Below are 17,577 nucleotides of genomic sequence, written 5' to 3' on the forward strand. Positions count from 1 at the left end.
CGCATCCCTCCCGTTCCTCTCCGCATCCCTGCCGCTCCCCTCCGCATCCCTCCCGCTCCTCTCCGCATCCCTTCCTCCCGCTCCGCATCCCTGCCGCTCCCCTCCGCATCCCTCCCGCTCCTCTCCGCATCCCTTCCTCCCGCTCCGCATCCCTGCCGCTCCTCTCCGCATCCCTCCCGCTCCTTTCCGCATCCCTCTCGCTCCTCTCCCCGTCCCTCCCGCTCGGTTCCGCATCCCTCCCGCTCGGTGTGCGGGCGCTCCCCGCTCCGCTCGGCCCGCAGAGGGCGCGGCAGCTCCGCGGCTGCGGAGCCGCGGCCGGGCGGAGGGGCGGAGGGGCGGGCGGCATCGAGCGGCCCCTCGGCAGTGTGCGGCCGTGCCGCTGTGCCGGCGGGAGCGCCCGGAGCCGCTCCGTGCCGTGCCGTGCCGTGCCGTGCCGTGCCGTGCCGTGCCGGGCCGTGCCGTGCCGGGCCGTGCCGGGCCGTGCCGGGCCGGCGAGCAGCGCGCAGAGAGGTGAGGCCGGGCGGGCGGTGCGGGGCTCCCCGCGGGTGCGGGCACACGGGAGGGGGAGGAGGATGAGGATGAGGATGAGGATGAGGATGAGGATGAGGATGAGGATGAGGATGAGGATGAGGATGAGGATGAGGATGAGGATGAGGATGAGGATGAGGATGAGGATGCGGGGCCGGGCAGCCCCGGCGGCCGCACCTGCCCGGAGCGGTGCGGAGCAGAGCCCGCCCGGAGGGACAGAAGCGGCGGCGAGGAATCAAAGCCTGCAGGGAAGTGTGGCAGCAGTTCTGCTGCGGGCGGCCGGGAGCTTTGGCGGGAGCCAAGCGCCGTGTTCCAGTCTCTGAATATCCCGTTCCGCCACGTCCTGAAACAGTTTGTACCTCTGACTGTCCGTGCAGGCTGAGAGTGGTCTGATAGTCACTCTCGGGCAAAAGGAATCAGGAGCATTTAGACCTCAGAGATGAATCGGGACCGTTCTCTATGCAAGCCGTCTTTATTTTTTCTTTTTACAAGCGTTTCTGTACAGGAAAAAGCATGTTAGAAATGCATTTTGCTGTAGAGTGAGGAGTGCTGATATGGGAAGCATCCCACACCAGTGTTAGAATTCATGGCTAAAGTGGGGACTTCAGCTCAGCAGCAAACCTCTATAGGCTGCATTCACACATAAAGTTCTACCCTGCTTTAAGGGGACACCGAGTATTTGATGTTTCAGTCAATCATCAGCATGATTGCCATGTTTTCACTGAAGATCTTAAAGCATTCTACAATAACAAGTATGGCTACAGATTTACTGTCCAGCTTAGTGAAATCAAGGTCATGCAGCAAAACTGTGAACAGAGATAATTCCCATGCCCAAAGTGCAGTACCAGAAACTCTGGCATGCTCCTGCTCACCCCATGCTTTGCTGAATGTTTATGTGTGAGCTGAGGCAGCTTAAAAAGGAGCGCTAGAGAACTTTCTGGGTATGGATTTGTTTAGGGCAGTGAGCAAGGTCCAAGTGCTTAAAGAGTTTTAGGCAACTGCTGCTGAGTAATTGAAACCTTTTTGGAGCTGGAGGCTCAAGGAAAGAGTGGCTCTCTGCAGGAATTCCTAGTGAGTGCTCACAGCTATTAAATATATTCTACAAAAAATAATTCTCTGCAAATGATTCAAATACAGTAAATAGATGCAATTTCAGCTGAAAGAGAAAGGAAGAAAGAAATAATCAGGAGCCTTGCAAGGCAGGTGCTTAGGGTGGTTAAGTACCTTTTGCAATCTTACAGTGCCAGTGTGAAGCAAAGTGCAATAGCCAGACAGCTGAAGGTAGGTTCTGCACAAACAGTGCCAAATGTGGTGTTACTGCAATGTTTAAAGCAGGAACATAGCACCAATTATCACGATTATTTAGAAAGAAGAAACAAAGAAAGAAAGGAGGGGGCGGGCAGGGGAAGGGGAGAGCCTGGCTCCTCGCAGTTCCATCCTTGTGGTGTTCTTCCCCAGGCTCTGCATTGACGTCACAATGACACGGTGAGGCTGAAGGCAGGAGCTGGGAACAGTTCTTCTGCTTCAATTCTGATAATTGAGTGGGTTTGCCACTACCACGTTCCTGCCAGCATGGCAAAGAGTGCAGAAGTGAAGCTGGCGATCTTCGGTCGAGCTGGCGTGGGCAAGTCAGGTATGTTTGACTTCTGATTTTTCCTTCTGCTTGCCTTTGGGTAACTTTTTTTGATCCCTGTGTGGAGACAAACTCTGCATAAAAAGGGACATCTCTGACCTTCTTCTTGTCAGGGAGGTTGGGATCATGCCAGGAATGCTCTCTTCCTTGGCTTTTCACGCTGTTTTCTCTGGGTTCTACCAAACAAAAGTACTTTTATCACTTTTTAAGAGAAAGTTCAACAATAAACAACACCAAAACAAACTTCTCAAACCCAAATCAAGCCCACTTCTCATTAAGTGAGTGGCAATATTATTCTTTGCCAGTGGAACAGCTTTAGTAATATTGAATTTGTCTCTTCATAGCTTGTACTCAATGAAGGCATGGAATATTATGCTCCCTATCTTCTGTTAAATATTAGATTACTTCTGTGACAGCTATAATTCTGGCTGATTTCCACAGGAGATTTTAGACTCAGCAACTCAAAGAAGTTTGGTTCTCAATGCTCTCCTGGATTGATATGTTTACCCAGTATCTAAAGTACCATGTGTAAAGTTTGCATTTATAGAGGTCTTCTGTGAAATAAACATAGTCTGGTGAGTTCATATGGTAGAGACACAAGGGGGAGGCATAAATGTTAAAAATCCTTTTCTACAGACAGCCTTTCCTCTGGTGAGATGAGAGCAGACTGTGACGGTTGCAATCCCTCTCAGGTAGTTCAGGGGTGTTGCATTATCCTGACAGCTCCATGACCAATCTAACAAGTCCTTGCACTACAGGGATGAGGAAATGAGGAGACCGAGCCTAATCATGCTCCCGTGTCAGTTTGGGAATTGTAAGATACTGTTTATTTTAGAAGAAATCTGCACAAGAGAAGGCGGGAGATAGGATGTGCTGGTAAGAGCATTAAGCCAGACTCAGCTGCCATCAACCAGCTCCAGCTCCCCAAAGTGACTTTTATATTACACATGCCAAGGTTCTGTCCTATAAATGTATTACAGTTTCAGTAACTTGGGAACGGGCTGTTTATAAAAGCACATTTACCCTGAAGGTATTTTACCAGAACACTATCGGTGAGGGAGTTCTGTCAGCTATCAGGAAAAAAGGTCTATGTGTGGCAGAAGTTCTTAGAGATTATACTGCTTATTCAAAGGCAATGCAGATTAAATTCCACCTTTTTGAGCAGAATGCCTGAGGGAATGCTGATAATATACTGGGATAAGTTTAAGCTCTCCCTTCTCCCCTGCTGCCCTTACCCCCATCCCCTCCTTCGTATTCATAGATTGCTGTCCTAATTAAGTTTTGCAACTTCAGTGGTTCCCCTTTTAGTTTATCTTACATTCAGTTGATGGTTTCTGTGGTTGTCCAGTCTCTTGGCTGGATTCAAAGTAATGCAAGAGAACCTTGAAATACTTGCAGGAAAACTGAAACACTGAAAGAGTCTTCTCTCCCTGGTATTCTTAGTAGTTTGAGAGCTGATATTTAAAAAATACAAAACTACCTTTTAAGTGCTGTGTTAAAATGCTACATCAAGACAGGATCAACAAGAGCCTCTTTCACCTATTGTATCCTTTTTGTAGGCTTCAATAGGATAGGATAAATAGTAAAAATGTTTTCCTGTAGTCCTGGAACTGGGTGGGAGACAAAAGAAATGGAAAGCCAGTAAAAACATCCTAGTCCTTCAACGTCTTCCTCCTCTCCTTTTATTCCCTTTGAGATGCAAGGAAATATTACATAGAATATGAATGAGGTCCCCTCTTTTGACTGTGGCCATATCTGTGAATCTGTGTGGAAAGGAGAGCACAAATCAGCGGGCAGTACAACAGGGTGAATTTAGTGGGGTAGAAGGGTCACACAGCACTATCAGCTACCTCAACAGAGCAGCAACTGTGCCTTCCAGAATCTCCTGCTTGCTTATGAAAACCCCTCTTGTACATTCCCATAAAAGGATCCAGTTTCAACAGCTTGGCCAACTGCAGAGAAATAAGTGTGTGTGTCCGAAAATACCTATTTGTCTTTAGCCAGCAGTAACAGCAGTGGGAGCTGTGGAAGTGCTGTTACACCTTTGCTGAAAACAGAGCTGGACACAAAGCAGTCTCCAGACAGCTGGCTCAGGTGGGCAGCACCCTGCTAGAATAGTGTTGGCAGTGTGTTTTCTGGTGTAACCATGTCATTCTCTATCCCTGTGATCAGTTTGTCATGTGTTGTGGAGGCAGGTCACAGCTTCCTGGAGCAGACTTGGCCAGACAGCTGCAAGATAAGCCAGACTCTAGAATGCTGGAGCAATGAAAGGAGACATTGGGTGATAAATAGGGCCACTGTGATTGCCAGAAAGTCATGCCAAAATATGGTCACTGGCTTGCTTTCCTGGCTCATCTTTGTATGCTGAGGAAGAGGCAGGCATTAGGTTCTCAGTGTGTAAGTGGCTGGAGCACCTGAGAGCACCTGTGCAGTTACAGACACACCTCCTGTTCAACAAAGCAGTCCCTTCCAAGACTCTCCCATAGATGAGGTGGGAAACCAGAACACTCTTTACAAATCTGAATAGTGATAGCTTCTCAAAAGAGTTAAATCCAGGGAAAACAAAATGTTACTCCACTTTCTTGCTGCTCATCAAGTTTCCCTGGTTCAAAGGTTTAAAAAACAAACAGGAGGCAATATCCAATTTGAGTGTCAGCTTTTCACTGTTCTCCTTCCTTGCCTTGTCTCCCCCTGCCTGCTGGAGAAGACCAGCAGAGTGACTAATCAACTCACCTGTCCCATTTTGCCTAAACCTTTCAGCCAGAAAAAGAAGAGCAAACCAGCTCAGAAAGGGACATACAGGACTTCCCCCAGCTCAGTTACACTGAGTAATGGGCAAACTCATCAGCTGCAACCATTCCAACCTGCTCTTGTACAGCAGACTAGATGCTCCTCCATTCACCCTGCTCTTACTGTATAGAAGCTGCATAAAGATTGTTTTAAAACAGCTGAAAAAAGCCAGATGAGGAGCTCTGCCTGAGCCAAGGAGCACTTTGCAGCTGCTTCCCTCGGGAAGAGGAGGAAGTGCTCTGTGGGTGGGAAGGGACAGGGCTAAGACCTGCCATAGATAACAGGGTTGTACCTCCTAATTTGGGCTGGAGTCAGGCAGCACTGAGGAGGGGAGAGAGCTTTTCAAGTCTTCACGGCCAAGAGGAGCTGGGATGGAGCAGAGAATTAAAGTTGAAGTGAACTACTTAAACACTGCTGTTTAAATTGTTTTTTCACTGAATTCTACAGCTCCATTCCTATGGTAACAAAACTGAGGGTTTCCTAAAGAGCTCCTTTTAAAACTACAGTAGTAGCAATTAATAAAGACTTAAAGACCTTGTTCTTCCATGTCATCACATGACACACTATGTGCCCAGAAATGTAAAGAGCAAAAATGTATGAACCAGAAGGAGAAAAACAGGGCATGTGCAGGATTGTTATCCTGCATGGCTGATGCTTTTCCAACTCATAACTCAGTTGACTATGAATGCTCAAAATACCTCTGCTTAGGAGCCTTTATATTTTGTCCAAAAAAGAGACAATGTCCAGCTGCAGCATGTGCTATCCAGCATGCCTTTTGGCTGTGTGTGTGCCAGGCTGAACTCTCCAAGTTTCTGTGTTAGCAGGGGTGGTTTGCCCAGCCCCTGGCAGATGCAGTTCTGGATGGGCTGTGTGCAGCTGCAGCCAGGAATGGGGCATGGAAATGTGTGTGGGTTCAGCAATGGGGGAGATACTGAAGATAATAAATAATAAATCCCTAAGAAAAGGATCAGCGTCTAAGCAAATCACTGCTTGTCAGGTACGTGGGGCAGAGGGCTGTTGTCACTATTTTCATCCAGCAGCAGCTTGGATGCTTCCATTTGGGCAAAAGGCTGACCAGAAAAGAGGTTTCAGTAATAGTCACCTCGCAGAAATGAACATTTTAGAGTCACAACTGGGAAAGTCCTGAGCAGACATCTATTTATATGTGTTGGCTTACACTGTTTTCCCATGTCTAAGCCAGGATGGGGGAACATATCTGGGAGAAGATACCTGGTTTTGAAAGTTCCTACAGAAAAATTCAAGCAGCAGCCAACTCGAGCGTCCTTCAACAAATCTGTGTTTTGTTTTCATTATTTGGGGATATGTCTGAAACACACTACCAGGGATCACTTCCCAATTGCATGGTCAGGGCATGTGGGAAATAGAACTGCATTCACTGTCACACCATCCCCCCTTCAAAAAACCCTGTGGATTACTGGGAAAGGAGCCCAAAGTGATTTTCCTTCTTCACAAATCCCTGCTCATATATTTTCCCCCACTAGTTGCATTTCAGGGACTTTTGCAGAGGAAACATGAGTTGTTAAGGAGTGATTAGTTATCAAGCTCACAACTCTGTAGTAAGGCAGGGAAAGCTGCCACAAGACCTTCAAAGGCCATGCTGTAGCCACTGATGTATGGATTACTGTAATAAGGCACCTCTGAAATGCAGAAATGTGGGTGGAAAGAGACTGGATTTTCTGGTGTTTGTTTTGGTTTTATTTTCATGTTTTTCCAACTTACACTAGTGTAGTAGACCAGTTGCCTTTTTTCCCTCTATTCTTAGGAATGGCAATGACAACCAGATGGTTAAGTGATTATTCAGTGACCATGTTTAACACCCACTGTATTGATTGTCCTGTACTACGTTGCTGGTAAAGCACTCATAAAACGCCCCCACTTTTTGCATTCTCTGGTTTTACACTTTTCAACCAGCTCCAGCTTCTCTGAAAGGACTGTACATGTATGTGTGTACATCATAACAGTAATTAGGTCACTAACTTTATAGTTATTTCTTCCCCAACAAGAATACAAATCTGTCCCCTTGCAGCAAGCAATATTGCAGGCAAACAGTTGCATTAAATGACTTTCCCCAGCTCCTGTTTAGTGGATGATGCCTCTTTACAGGGTGAGCCCCAATTTCAAGCACTGGTGAAATAAGTTGCATTGTGAATTTAGCACACAGACACAATCTCTTTAGACAGCAGCCCTTCTCAAAACTGCATTTGTTAACCTTATCATGCTGGAACTAAAGAGAAGGAGCACCAGGAACCTGGGCTGGACATACAAACATTTGCCCTGCTTGTGTCTGACCTTCTCCCTTTCCTCTGCTTGTTTGCCTATCCATGGTTCACTATAGCCTTGCCCTTGGTGTAGTAGAAACCATTCATGCCCTGCTCGACATTTGATCCTCCTTCTGGCTAACCATGAAATAATAAAACGCAGAATTTCTCTAACCAAATGCTGACATTGTTCATTCAAGCATAGCTGCCTCCCTGTTCCATCTCATTTAACTACATCTGACATCAGCTCTACCTGTATCCCCTCTGAGCAGCTGGTGGCAGCTGCTAGAGCTAAGACTAGTCCTGCTGTTCTTTTTTTGTTGTTGTTTAGGTTGGGCTAAATATAGCCTGCTGTTTGATTCGTGAGGAAGGAATGCTAGGATTCAAGATTTATGCGTGCAGCACAAATTTTTCCCTTGGCCGGTGCCTAGCCACCCCCTGCAGCTCTTGCCTGGATGAGATAGCTGTCCTGCCCACTTGTCTCCTGCAGTTTTGCCAAAGGCAACTGCAGAGCTTCCTGGTGGAGAGCCAGGAATGGTTTGTCTGGCTGTGGTCAAGGTTTGCACTCTTTGGGTCAGTCTGCTATTCCCCAACAGGGCACTGAACAAAAAACAGCAAGATTTTTCATCTTCCACAAACTTGTTCAGCTCTCTGATACCCGAAGCCCCTTTGCCTTGCATCTACTCTTTTTTGCCTTGTTTCTTGTCAGCTGTCACCCTCCCCTTTCCCCCTGCCAGTTCCCTAGAACTGTACATGTTCCCTAGAGACTGCATATGGTGAAATGACTTTGTTCTTTATAGGAAAACTTGGTACCTACAGTTCCTTTCTCACTTTGGGCTTCCTCCCATCTCTGTTCCTCATTCCCAGCTCCTCCTTTGCCCACACTCTCAGTGCCTTGTGCGTCATCAGATGCTCAGGGCATGAGATCCAGGTGAGCTAATCCTGGCAGCGGTGGTGTGAAGCAGCAAAGAACAGTCACTCTCAAGTGGTTCCTGCTGTCCAGGAAAGCATTCCTGGAGGATGTTGACTGCTCCAGGCAGTCATTGCATGAAGCCAGCTTTGCACAGGTTAAAAAGGGAAGCAGTGTGTATCTATACATAGCTACTCTTGCTCATAGAAGTGGGTAAATTTACCTCTTTTGGCTTTGTGGCACAGCAGGAGAAACAAGTTATGTCTGTACTTCTCAAGCAAACTTTTTTGCATCAGCTTTTGTGCCACCCTTTTACATTTACAGCACCCATAAATAAATATGTTAGGTGCATGATAAACGAACACTGCCTTAAAGTAGGAGGATCAATGAAATGTTTTAGTCTGCAGCTGTTACAGCTCCTAATGGATATGCCATGGAGGTGTAGGGAAGCGCCACATATTATGGCAGTGATGCTGTAGGTAACTCACATTCTATGCATCCAGCATGAAAAGATGAATGGCAAGAGAAGCATGAAGCCCTGGGGAAGGAAGTAGTAGATATATTAAACATATGTGCAGCTTTAAAATGTCATAGAAATTGGCTGGAGCCTCCAGCTGCCTTTCCAGAAATGTTAGACAGTAGTCTGCTCACAGGAAAATGAGGGAATATGTTGAAAACATCCAGCCTGGGTTTGAAAGCACACAGAGCTGCTGACATTCCTGGGTTGTTCTGCAGCCATCACGCTGGGGTCAGCAGCAGAGGAGCTGCAGAAGCAAGAGCAGAGGCTGGGGCAGTGGTAGCAGTGTGTTACCACAGGGAACTATTTGGATAAGTGGCTGGAGAAGTTTTCAGGGTGGAAGGATGTAATGGGCAGTGCACAGGGCACATTGTCTCAGGGAGGGAATTTCTTGAGCAGCACTGTGGTTTTGCCAAGGGCTGTGGGAACAGTGGCCACCAGCGTGGCCCTCCTGCAAGGCAGGCCACTGGGACTGACCTCCAGTGGCCAGTTTGAGAACTGAGGTGAAGGAAAGGGGAGCCTGGTAGTGCCAAATCACCAAGGGAATTGTGACTTGTGCAGTGCCAAAGCTCCTTTCTTTTCAGGGCAAGGGCTGCTGGGATCCAGCCTGAGGGATGGCTCCCAGGCTGGCAGCATCTGAGACCCCACCCCTGCCAGCCCTGTGGGATCCTTCTGACCCTTTATGGCTCTTCCACTGACATTCATTATTGACAGCAAAATGAAGCGCAGAAGCAACATTTATTTTCATTAAAAACATATTTGGCAATCCTGTCTTTCACTACTTCCCCAGTAGGGTTTAATTTCATTTTGACCCACAGGACCACAAGCACAAAAGGAGCTTGTCTTCTCTTCCTTTCTCCCCTTCATGTGGCTGTATTTTCCATCCAACTCTCTGTCTGACTATAATATAGTCTATTAGAGATTTGCACAACCCTGCTCTGGAGAGCTGCTTTTGTCAGCACCTCCTCTCTGTGCCTGCCCTGGGAAACAAAAATCCCACTCCCCACAGCAGTGGAAGCCAGTTAGACAGAGCTGTCAACCATGATCTTTTCCTGACCTACCCAGCATTTGACCCAGAGGAGCTTTACAAGTGAGAACTTCAAAAGTGTCATTCAAAGCAGCAAAGTGTAAGAAGATCAGAGTGAGCTATTTATTTTTGCACTGCAGAACAAATTGAAAATTATTGAAGAGTCACCACAGAAGAATGCAGTATTAGACCCATGGGTGGCAGAGAAAACCCACAAACAAAAAATCCCCACCAAACCCCACACTCCACAAAAGATTGGACATGGGAGTGTGAGCGCCAAAACAAACACCTTGTTGACCCAGCTCTGTGATGGCAGAATCTGTGATGCCAAGCACTGCTGCTTAACCCAACTGGATTCCTGTGGTTATGTGCACTGGAGTTGGCTCTCCTCCAGGCTGATTTCCAACATCAAATAATTGAATAGCGATCCACAATATGTCTTGGTCTGTCAGATCTACTTCCAGGCAAAAGTTTCCAAAAATATATCTCCAATTAAAGAACATTTGACCTTTATCTACGTGGAACATGATAGGTCTCAAGATACTACAGTAAACTGTGTCCTGGATAATGAAACACTCATATACCAATCTTCAGACTCCCATGGTAATCTCAAATAATTACATCTCATGCAAGAATACTCTTTTGTTAGTATTCACTGTAGTTAAACCAGTCTAGTACTCACCACTGTGTAGCCTGAGTATCTCTTTGGTAATTTCTTGGCAAATTTTGTTTGCAGTTTCTGACCTGGCATGTGAAATAACCAAGCCTCTCTCATGAAAACAAACTACCTCTATTTTAAACTTACTCAGTATGACTGTTTTCTTCATTAATTTGAACTATCTGGGATCTAGTCTGAAAGAGGCCCCTGAGATTTAACTCAGTACCACTGTGGTGGAAATTCACATAGTGTCCACTGCAGATTGGGAGGAGTTTGGGAGCCTGTACTGCAAGAAATACTCCAATAGTTTGGACAGGTCTGCAGACTTCTAGGACTCCACAGAAAAGATCACACTCTACTGCTAGTCTTTCCTGCTTGAAAAGGCAGATATATTGGATTCCCAGTTAAGAAAGGAGCTTTCTTAGTTCCTAGTCTGTTTTCATAGGCTCCCTCTTCAGAATAAAGCACCAATATAGATAGGATTTTTAAAATTTTACTTTCCTGAAGAAGCCTCATTCAAGTTGCCTTTTTCCTAAGCAGCTCTAGCAGCTCTGATGTATATTTATCTGTAAAATCACATGCAGCTACTGATGTTCATGGTACAACCAATATCATCTCTGGAGCAGGATAGTTTGGCACACTGGTAAAGATGATGCAAGAGACAGACCATGGAAAACGCACAAGAACCTTTCAGCAATTTCTTAAGTTCTAACATTTTACAGGTATGAAAAGTATCATGATTTGCTGCAGATCTTCACACCCAGCTGGACAAAGTTTCAGTATTAAAAAGACTAACTCCATGCTCAGTATCATATCTCACCTCCCATTAGGTCTGTACCTAAAAGACATTTTATTCACCTAGAATAATTTTGCATGGCTCATTTTGTAGCATTTCAACAATTGCAAAACATTTACTAAATGGTGCCTTCTAGTAAGCTGTGAAAATGTTAATATCATCCAGTCTGAGGAGCTTTGTTTGCACATCAGAGCACTGAAATATTACTTTTTGTTCCCAGTGCCACAGCACAGACAGGGACTGGCTGCAGAAAGAAGTGAGGAGCTCAACAGAAGAAAATGACCTACACAGCTGAGTTAAAACAGCACATTGCCACCTCAGATCCTACCTCTAGCTTCTGCACAGGAGGTGGCTGGCAGGCATGTTCAAAAAGGCAGGGAAATACAATAAAATACAATGAGCAAAGGCAGGAGTTGGAACAGGGCTTAGGGAAACATGCTCATGACAAAAGTACCTTGAAGCTTGGTTGTACACTGTTATTTTTCATTCATTCCCATTAACACTGTCGCTCTTGGTGAAGATTAAAATGTTTTTGCTATGGATAACATGGCAGAGGACTGAAAAAAGGCTTTAGTTTCAAGCATGAGCAATCTGACATCATGTGTTAGAAGTATTTGATCATTGTGCAATTCCAGGACTTCTCTGTTCACTTCAGCAGGTGACTCCTGAGAAGCCAGGGCTCTACAGTCCTGTGACATTCTAATGTCACACTTTAAACCTGCAGATTGCAAAAGTGCTCTCAGATCTCAGACTGCCCTCAGGAAAAAGTTTGCAGGCCAGTCACGAGCAGAGAATGCTCAGGGTGACTCCCAGAGTACTAAACCAGTGAAAACAGTTCTGCACCTGGGTCACTTTGTAAGGGCTAATCCACCTTTTCTGAAGAGTCTCAAGGATGCTTTTGATGATCTTGCTCTTGCTTTTGGAGAACAAAATGAATGCGGTTTGGTTTGGGTTTTTCCCAGTATGAGTATTGCCATGTAAAAAACTTACCTTCCTGAAGCCTGGAGCACAGAGTGGCATCCTCCAGTTCCCAGGTGGGTTGCAGGCTTTCTGAGGAGCAAGGAGTGTCCCAGTGAAATGCACAAAAAAGCCCAGAAAAGTGCCAGAATGCATGGAGGTGCTGGATCATACAGGATTGGGGACTGTCTCTTGTGTAATTCCACCTTCAGTTGTGCCTCTCAGCTCAGCATCACAGCCAATGCTTCTAAAAAAAGAAAAGTGATTCCTGACTTGAAAAAGATGATCTTGTTAACCATGGTTATATTAAATTAAGAATCTTTCCCTGGTGCTTAGTGGATTTTTATTTCTTCTTGAGTTAAAACACTGCTATAGATATGATCCTCTCCTCCTCCTTTTTCTTAGTAGTGTTGGTATTCTATATATCTACTTATTCCTACAGACTAACCACATGGAGCCCTCTCTTCATCTGAGGCAGATGATCTTCATAACCCTGTTATGAAATCCTTTATAAGATTTAACATTAAGTATCTAAGGAAAAACTTTCTGTATTGGTTTTATTTAACACATAACTTTATGGCACTAGGTTGAAAGCATTCACTGAGTCAGTGTTTGGACTGTGCTGCAGAGATGTTAATGAGAACATCCGAATTTTATGCTTTTGATCTCATTAAAATGAGCAACACAATTTGTGCAGCAGGCTGATTTGCAAGAACAGGGATTAACAGGAGCAGAATACAGATGCAATTTTTTTATATGGAGATCGGAAAAAAAATTCAGAGCTTTCCAGCGACCCATGCTAAGATGAATATTTTTCCCTCTGAAGAAGGTGTAAGGTTTGAAAACACACTGGCAAATAAAAAGCTTGCACAAAGCAGATCTGCAGGTATCAAAGAGGAAATGTAGAAGCAGTCAGATTTAGAAAGACAAACCTTAAGCTAACACTCTTGGAAGATGAAAAAGCAAAGTCACAGAAGGTGAGCTTTAGTTATGACTCTTCAAAACTAGATGAAAATTTCAAGTGATTATTTGCAAAGCTAATAAAGAACATTAGTTATGGAAAATTAAAGATTAATTCAAGGTTCCACCAAGTGCTAGACTAAATAACCTTGTGCTGTGTCCGGAACAAATGCTGTGTCCCTCACAGACAGAGGGAGGCTGATGTAGGAAAATAAATGGAAATGCCTGTGTTTGTTTCTGTGGGCTTTGGAACAGTCATGCCATGGACTGTGCCCACTCTGCCTCCTTCCAGGGAGGAAAGAGGATGTCTGGGGTGGCCCCACAACCAGTGCTAGCAGAATCCCAGAAAGTATCAGAATGAACTGAAAGATAAAACACAGTTTAAAAGCAAGAACTGTAAGGGCAAAATCATAGACCCAGGAAAAAGCACGCAGTGGTGTGCTATTTCCTCAGTCATAGGTGCTGCATCATTTTTTATTCAAAATTAGGAGCACTTCCTACAAATTCTCTAGAAACATATCCTCTGAAAAAGTTACAGTTCACATGTTTTTTCCACCCCTTCACTAACATACCCTTGCAGTAGCATGGATTTCAGATACTGAGGACACACTGAATAAAACCACAAAAGAACTGATATTAAGGTGATCTAACCCAGGAGTCTAACCCAGACCATTCCAGCTCAATCTAGACCCTGACTTCTTGGACCAAGGACTCTTCACTGCTTTTTTCAGTCACATAAATACAGGCTTACCACAACCTTCTGTCTTCATCTGCCAGATACAAGCACTTAGAAGAAGGCTTCTTATCAGAGGACAGCAAGGAAATGTCATAGGTCCAATAACAGGAGCTATTTAGCTGTGCTGCCTCTAAATGCTGACCTTAGTGCAGTCAGTGGGGCTCCTGCATTTCCTTCTCTGACAGGGATGAGTGTCATCCATCAGGAAAAGCCTCCATTTGCAGCCCTATGGAAGATATGCCAGCCCTAGATATGGGACACTCTCTTTTCAAGAAGCTGTGTAGGGAAAAAATTGGGCACAGACCCTCTGAAGAAATCAAAAAAAGTTGCAAGAAATGAACAGCAAACAGCAATTTAGGATTAAGTTTGCCCTTCCATGAATCTGAAACAGATTTGTCTTGGGAAGCAGCTCTGGAAGCTAAAAAAAGGCCGCTCCCAACATCAGAGATTAGTGGTAATATCTTAGTTGCTTTACCTGATCTCTGTCCATCACTGTGAAACTTTCTCTCCTCTGTGCTTGGTCTTTGATGGAGCTTTTTACACTCTGGATCTTTTCTCCATCCAGTGCAAATAGAAATAAGGGTACCATCAAGGTATAATTTATTTTTCTAGTCCATCTACTGTCCTACACAGAAGCCATTCCAGAAGAGTTCATTTTTCATCCACTTCAATTGAAGATCAGTTGCTTGTGGCTTCTTATTTTCTGCCTTTTTTTTTTCTTTTTAGTGCCAGGCTGGAATATCATGTTCAAGTAAGGACAGTGAGCAGCTTGGGAAGCAATTAGAATACCCTGAGTATAAACCATGCAGCAGTAGCCCCAGAAACCATGGTCGGTGCATCACTTCTAGATGTTTGTCTTAGCTAAATGCTTTTAAGACTCTTAAAACAATTAGTGATCCTAATGCCTTCCAAGGTTTAGCATGTCAGAGCAGTGAGGAAGCCTTTGTTTATGGCCAGACTCCAGTTCAGGCTGCCCCAAGCTGTGAGCACAGGGCACTCTGTGCACTGGCATTTACATCAGCTCAGCAGGACACTGCTGTTTAGCTTTGGTGGAACTTTATAGCCTGTTTTATTGCAGCCAGGCCAGCAGTGTGATGAATCTTTTAAATAAATCTCCTCTGATGGATTTGCTGGTGCCTTGCTTAGATTAGGGGTGAAAAGTATGAGCTTTAAAGCTCAATGCATTTACCACCAACACAGGCCCCATTTACCACCATTAGTGCAGTTTTAACTAGGAAATTTATATTAAAAATGCATTTACTCTGTGGGGATACAGCATAGATGAGTGTTAGGTGCATGCAAGGAATGACACAACACTGAGATGAGTTTGTACTTGGTATTACCCAAAGTCAGAGCCTTATACACAACTTGATAATTTGATAATTGTCTCTTCTGTTTTGTTTTGCTCACAACGCAACAAGTGAATAAATGAGCACTCTGGAGTTTGCTGCTGAGACAAGCTGTGGGGGAAATAATTCATTTAAGGGCAACTTCAATTTCATCTTCATTCAGAAAGTGACTTTAATGTAATTTTTCTTTATAAAGTAACTTCCTCAGCTCTTCTCTCCAGTTCCCTCCACTTTCTGCTTCAGTGCTGCAAGACTGCAATACTGAAGCACATTGTTTGCATGTTTAAATGGCAAATTTTTCACCTAGTCCAAAATTGCCATGATGAAAAATTTGTTATCCTAGTGAGAATAAGACCAAATTCAATTTTGCACAATCCTAAAACCCTGGGAACACGTCCACATTTGGACTTTGGTTTGTGCATTCCTGAGAGAAAAGCAGGAAAAAAAAATTTAAAAGGGCTGGGGTTGGTATGTAATTCTTGATCCTATATGCCATGATATCCCCATTAAACTGTACCTTGTTTGCTTAAGCCCTAAGACTGTGGAACTGAAAACTTTTAAAATCTATTTATAGGGCAGCATCAAGAGCCTCTGCAAGTGTTACGTTAATCATTCTGTTGCCTGCTACATCTGCTGGGTGGAACAAAACAGCCCTTCAGCATTTGTCCCTGTGCACAGGAGTTTAAGGGTCTGAAATTCCCTGGGTCTTTCTGTGCGCTGTTACAAAAGAGGTTTTTGATGGATTGCCGCTGCCTCCCCTCAGTATCTCCCTATTCCCTATTTCCTGTGCTGAAGAATAGTGGGAAGGGGTCTGACAGCTCTGCTGCCACCCCTGCGCACACATCCTTCCACAGCCTTTGGGTCAGACTTCTCCTGCTCAAACTTTTGCTTTGCAAAATCTGCACTGATTCATCATTTCCCCTGTGCCTTGTAGGGGCATGAAATTAGTCCTTATATTAATCTGAGGAATATTAATTTTAAACCTATTGCAAGTGATGAAAGTCTGGTGTTCAGTAAATAATACAGGAACGGTCTACAAATTTAGGATGTCACATTATTTTTCTCTTTATGGAAGTTTTTTCCCTTAACATATTTCCATGGTTTTGCATATGGTTTGGAGAAGAGCTTGAACCTTTTTGAGCAGTAGGTTTAAAATCTGTTTATAAAAGAAAAAAGTTAACTGCTTTACTAGTTTGATGCAGAGTATTTAGTACAGTAATTTCACGAATACAAGCCGCACCAATTTGACTAAGATTTTGCTCCTAAACCGGAAATGCAGCTAATAAACAAGAGCGGCTAATATGTGAATAATTTTCTGACATTTACAACCACAGAAGTGCCTGCCAGAGTGCTGAGCCGAGCAGCTGCAAAGTCGGCATTTTGCGATTGTTACAAATGGCTACTCTGTTGCACCGCGGGTGGAGCCTGGCTGCCTTCAGGCAGCACGGGCGGCGGGGAGAGAGGAGGGAGAGGTTTTTCCTTCCCTCCTCTGCAACAGCCCGGGGAAGAGACAAGGGGGACCCCGCGCTGTCATTGCCGCGACCCAGGGAGGAGAGGGGGGACCCGGGCCGCCCCTGCCGCGGCTCTGGGAGGCGGTGGGGGGCTCCGTCCCCGCCTGCCGCCGCCGCCACGGGAGCGGGGGGGCTCCGTCCCTGCCTGCCACCACAGGGCAGCGCCGGGCCATGGTGACCGAGCCCAGTGGCAGCGGCGGCTGGCCCCCAGTGGCCCCGCCGAGCGGCAGCGCCGGGCTGGGCCACCTGGCCCCGTCAGCAGCCCTGAGCGGGCCGAGCCTGCACAGCCTTAGCCGAGCCAGTAAACCCCGCCCTGCCGTGGCTCTGTTACTATTTGGCAACTTTGTTGCACGCGGGTCCTCGCTGCGAACGACAGAGCGGCTTATACTCGGGTGCGACTTATTTATGGACAAAAAACGAAATATTTGCCAACACCCAGAGATGCGGCTTATACTCAGTGCGGCTTGTATTCGTGAAATTACTGTAATTTTCATCCTATGATACAGGCAGAGAGCACCTCCCTGCATTTTTTAATCTCCTAGGGAATCATAATCTGATTTGTGGTGTCACTCTTACCAATTCTCCTGAATGTTCCAGGCTACTCCCAGTGAATTTTAAGTGCTAAAAAGAAGTTTTAATATGAATACAAGTGCAAGAACTGTGTTCCTGTGCACAGAGCAAATGAATGACAGTTCTGAAGTCCACGTGTGTCTACACCAACAGTTAATTAGCAGCCAGAAAAAATGCATACATTTCAATATTTAACCTTGAAGTCAGGCTGGTGGAAAGGTCTGAAGTAACACTGCAATGTTCTCCAGTAACTGTGTCTCAAAATAAATCACAGTGAGCTGTTGTTGACAGCAAGACACTTTGGTCCTAGTTTTCCAGCAGCTTTTCTTAATTCTGCTGGTATTTATTATATGAAC

At 45.2% G+C, this 17,577-nt stretch overlaps 1 protein-coding gene across 2 annotated transcripts in view; it reads left to right on the forward strand.

The window, feature by feature from the left end:
* The first annotated feature begins 443 nt into the window (after positions 1 to 443).
* RERG (RAS like estrogen regulated growth inhibitor) overlaps positions 444 to 17,577 on the forward strand; it is an 88,091-nt gene continuing 70,957 nt past the window's right edge. For both annotated transcript variants that reach the window (XM_033057459.2, XM_033057460.2), the window contains exons 1-2: positions 444 to 510; positions 1,987 to 2,161. In XM_033057459.2, coding sequence (XP_032913350.1) covers positions 2,101 to 2,161 — 61 coding nt within the window. In that variant the 5' untranslated portion in view covers positions 444 to 510; positions 1,987 to 2,100. The remainder of the gene's footprint in view (positions 511 to 1,986; positions 2,162 to 17,577) is intronic.

The sequence above is a fragment of the Catharus ustulatus genome, chromosome 4, assembly GCF_009819885.2.
Source record: "Catharus ustulatus isolate bCatUst1 chromosome 4, bCatUst1.pri.v2, whole genome shotgun sequence".
NCBI classification, from domain to species: domain Eukaryota; kingdom Metazoa; phylum Chordata; class Aves; order Passeriformes; family Turdidae; genus Catharus; species Catharus ustulatus.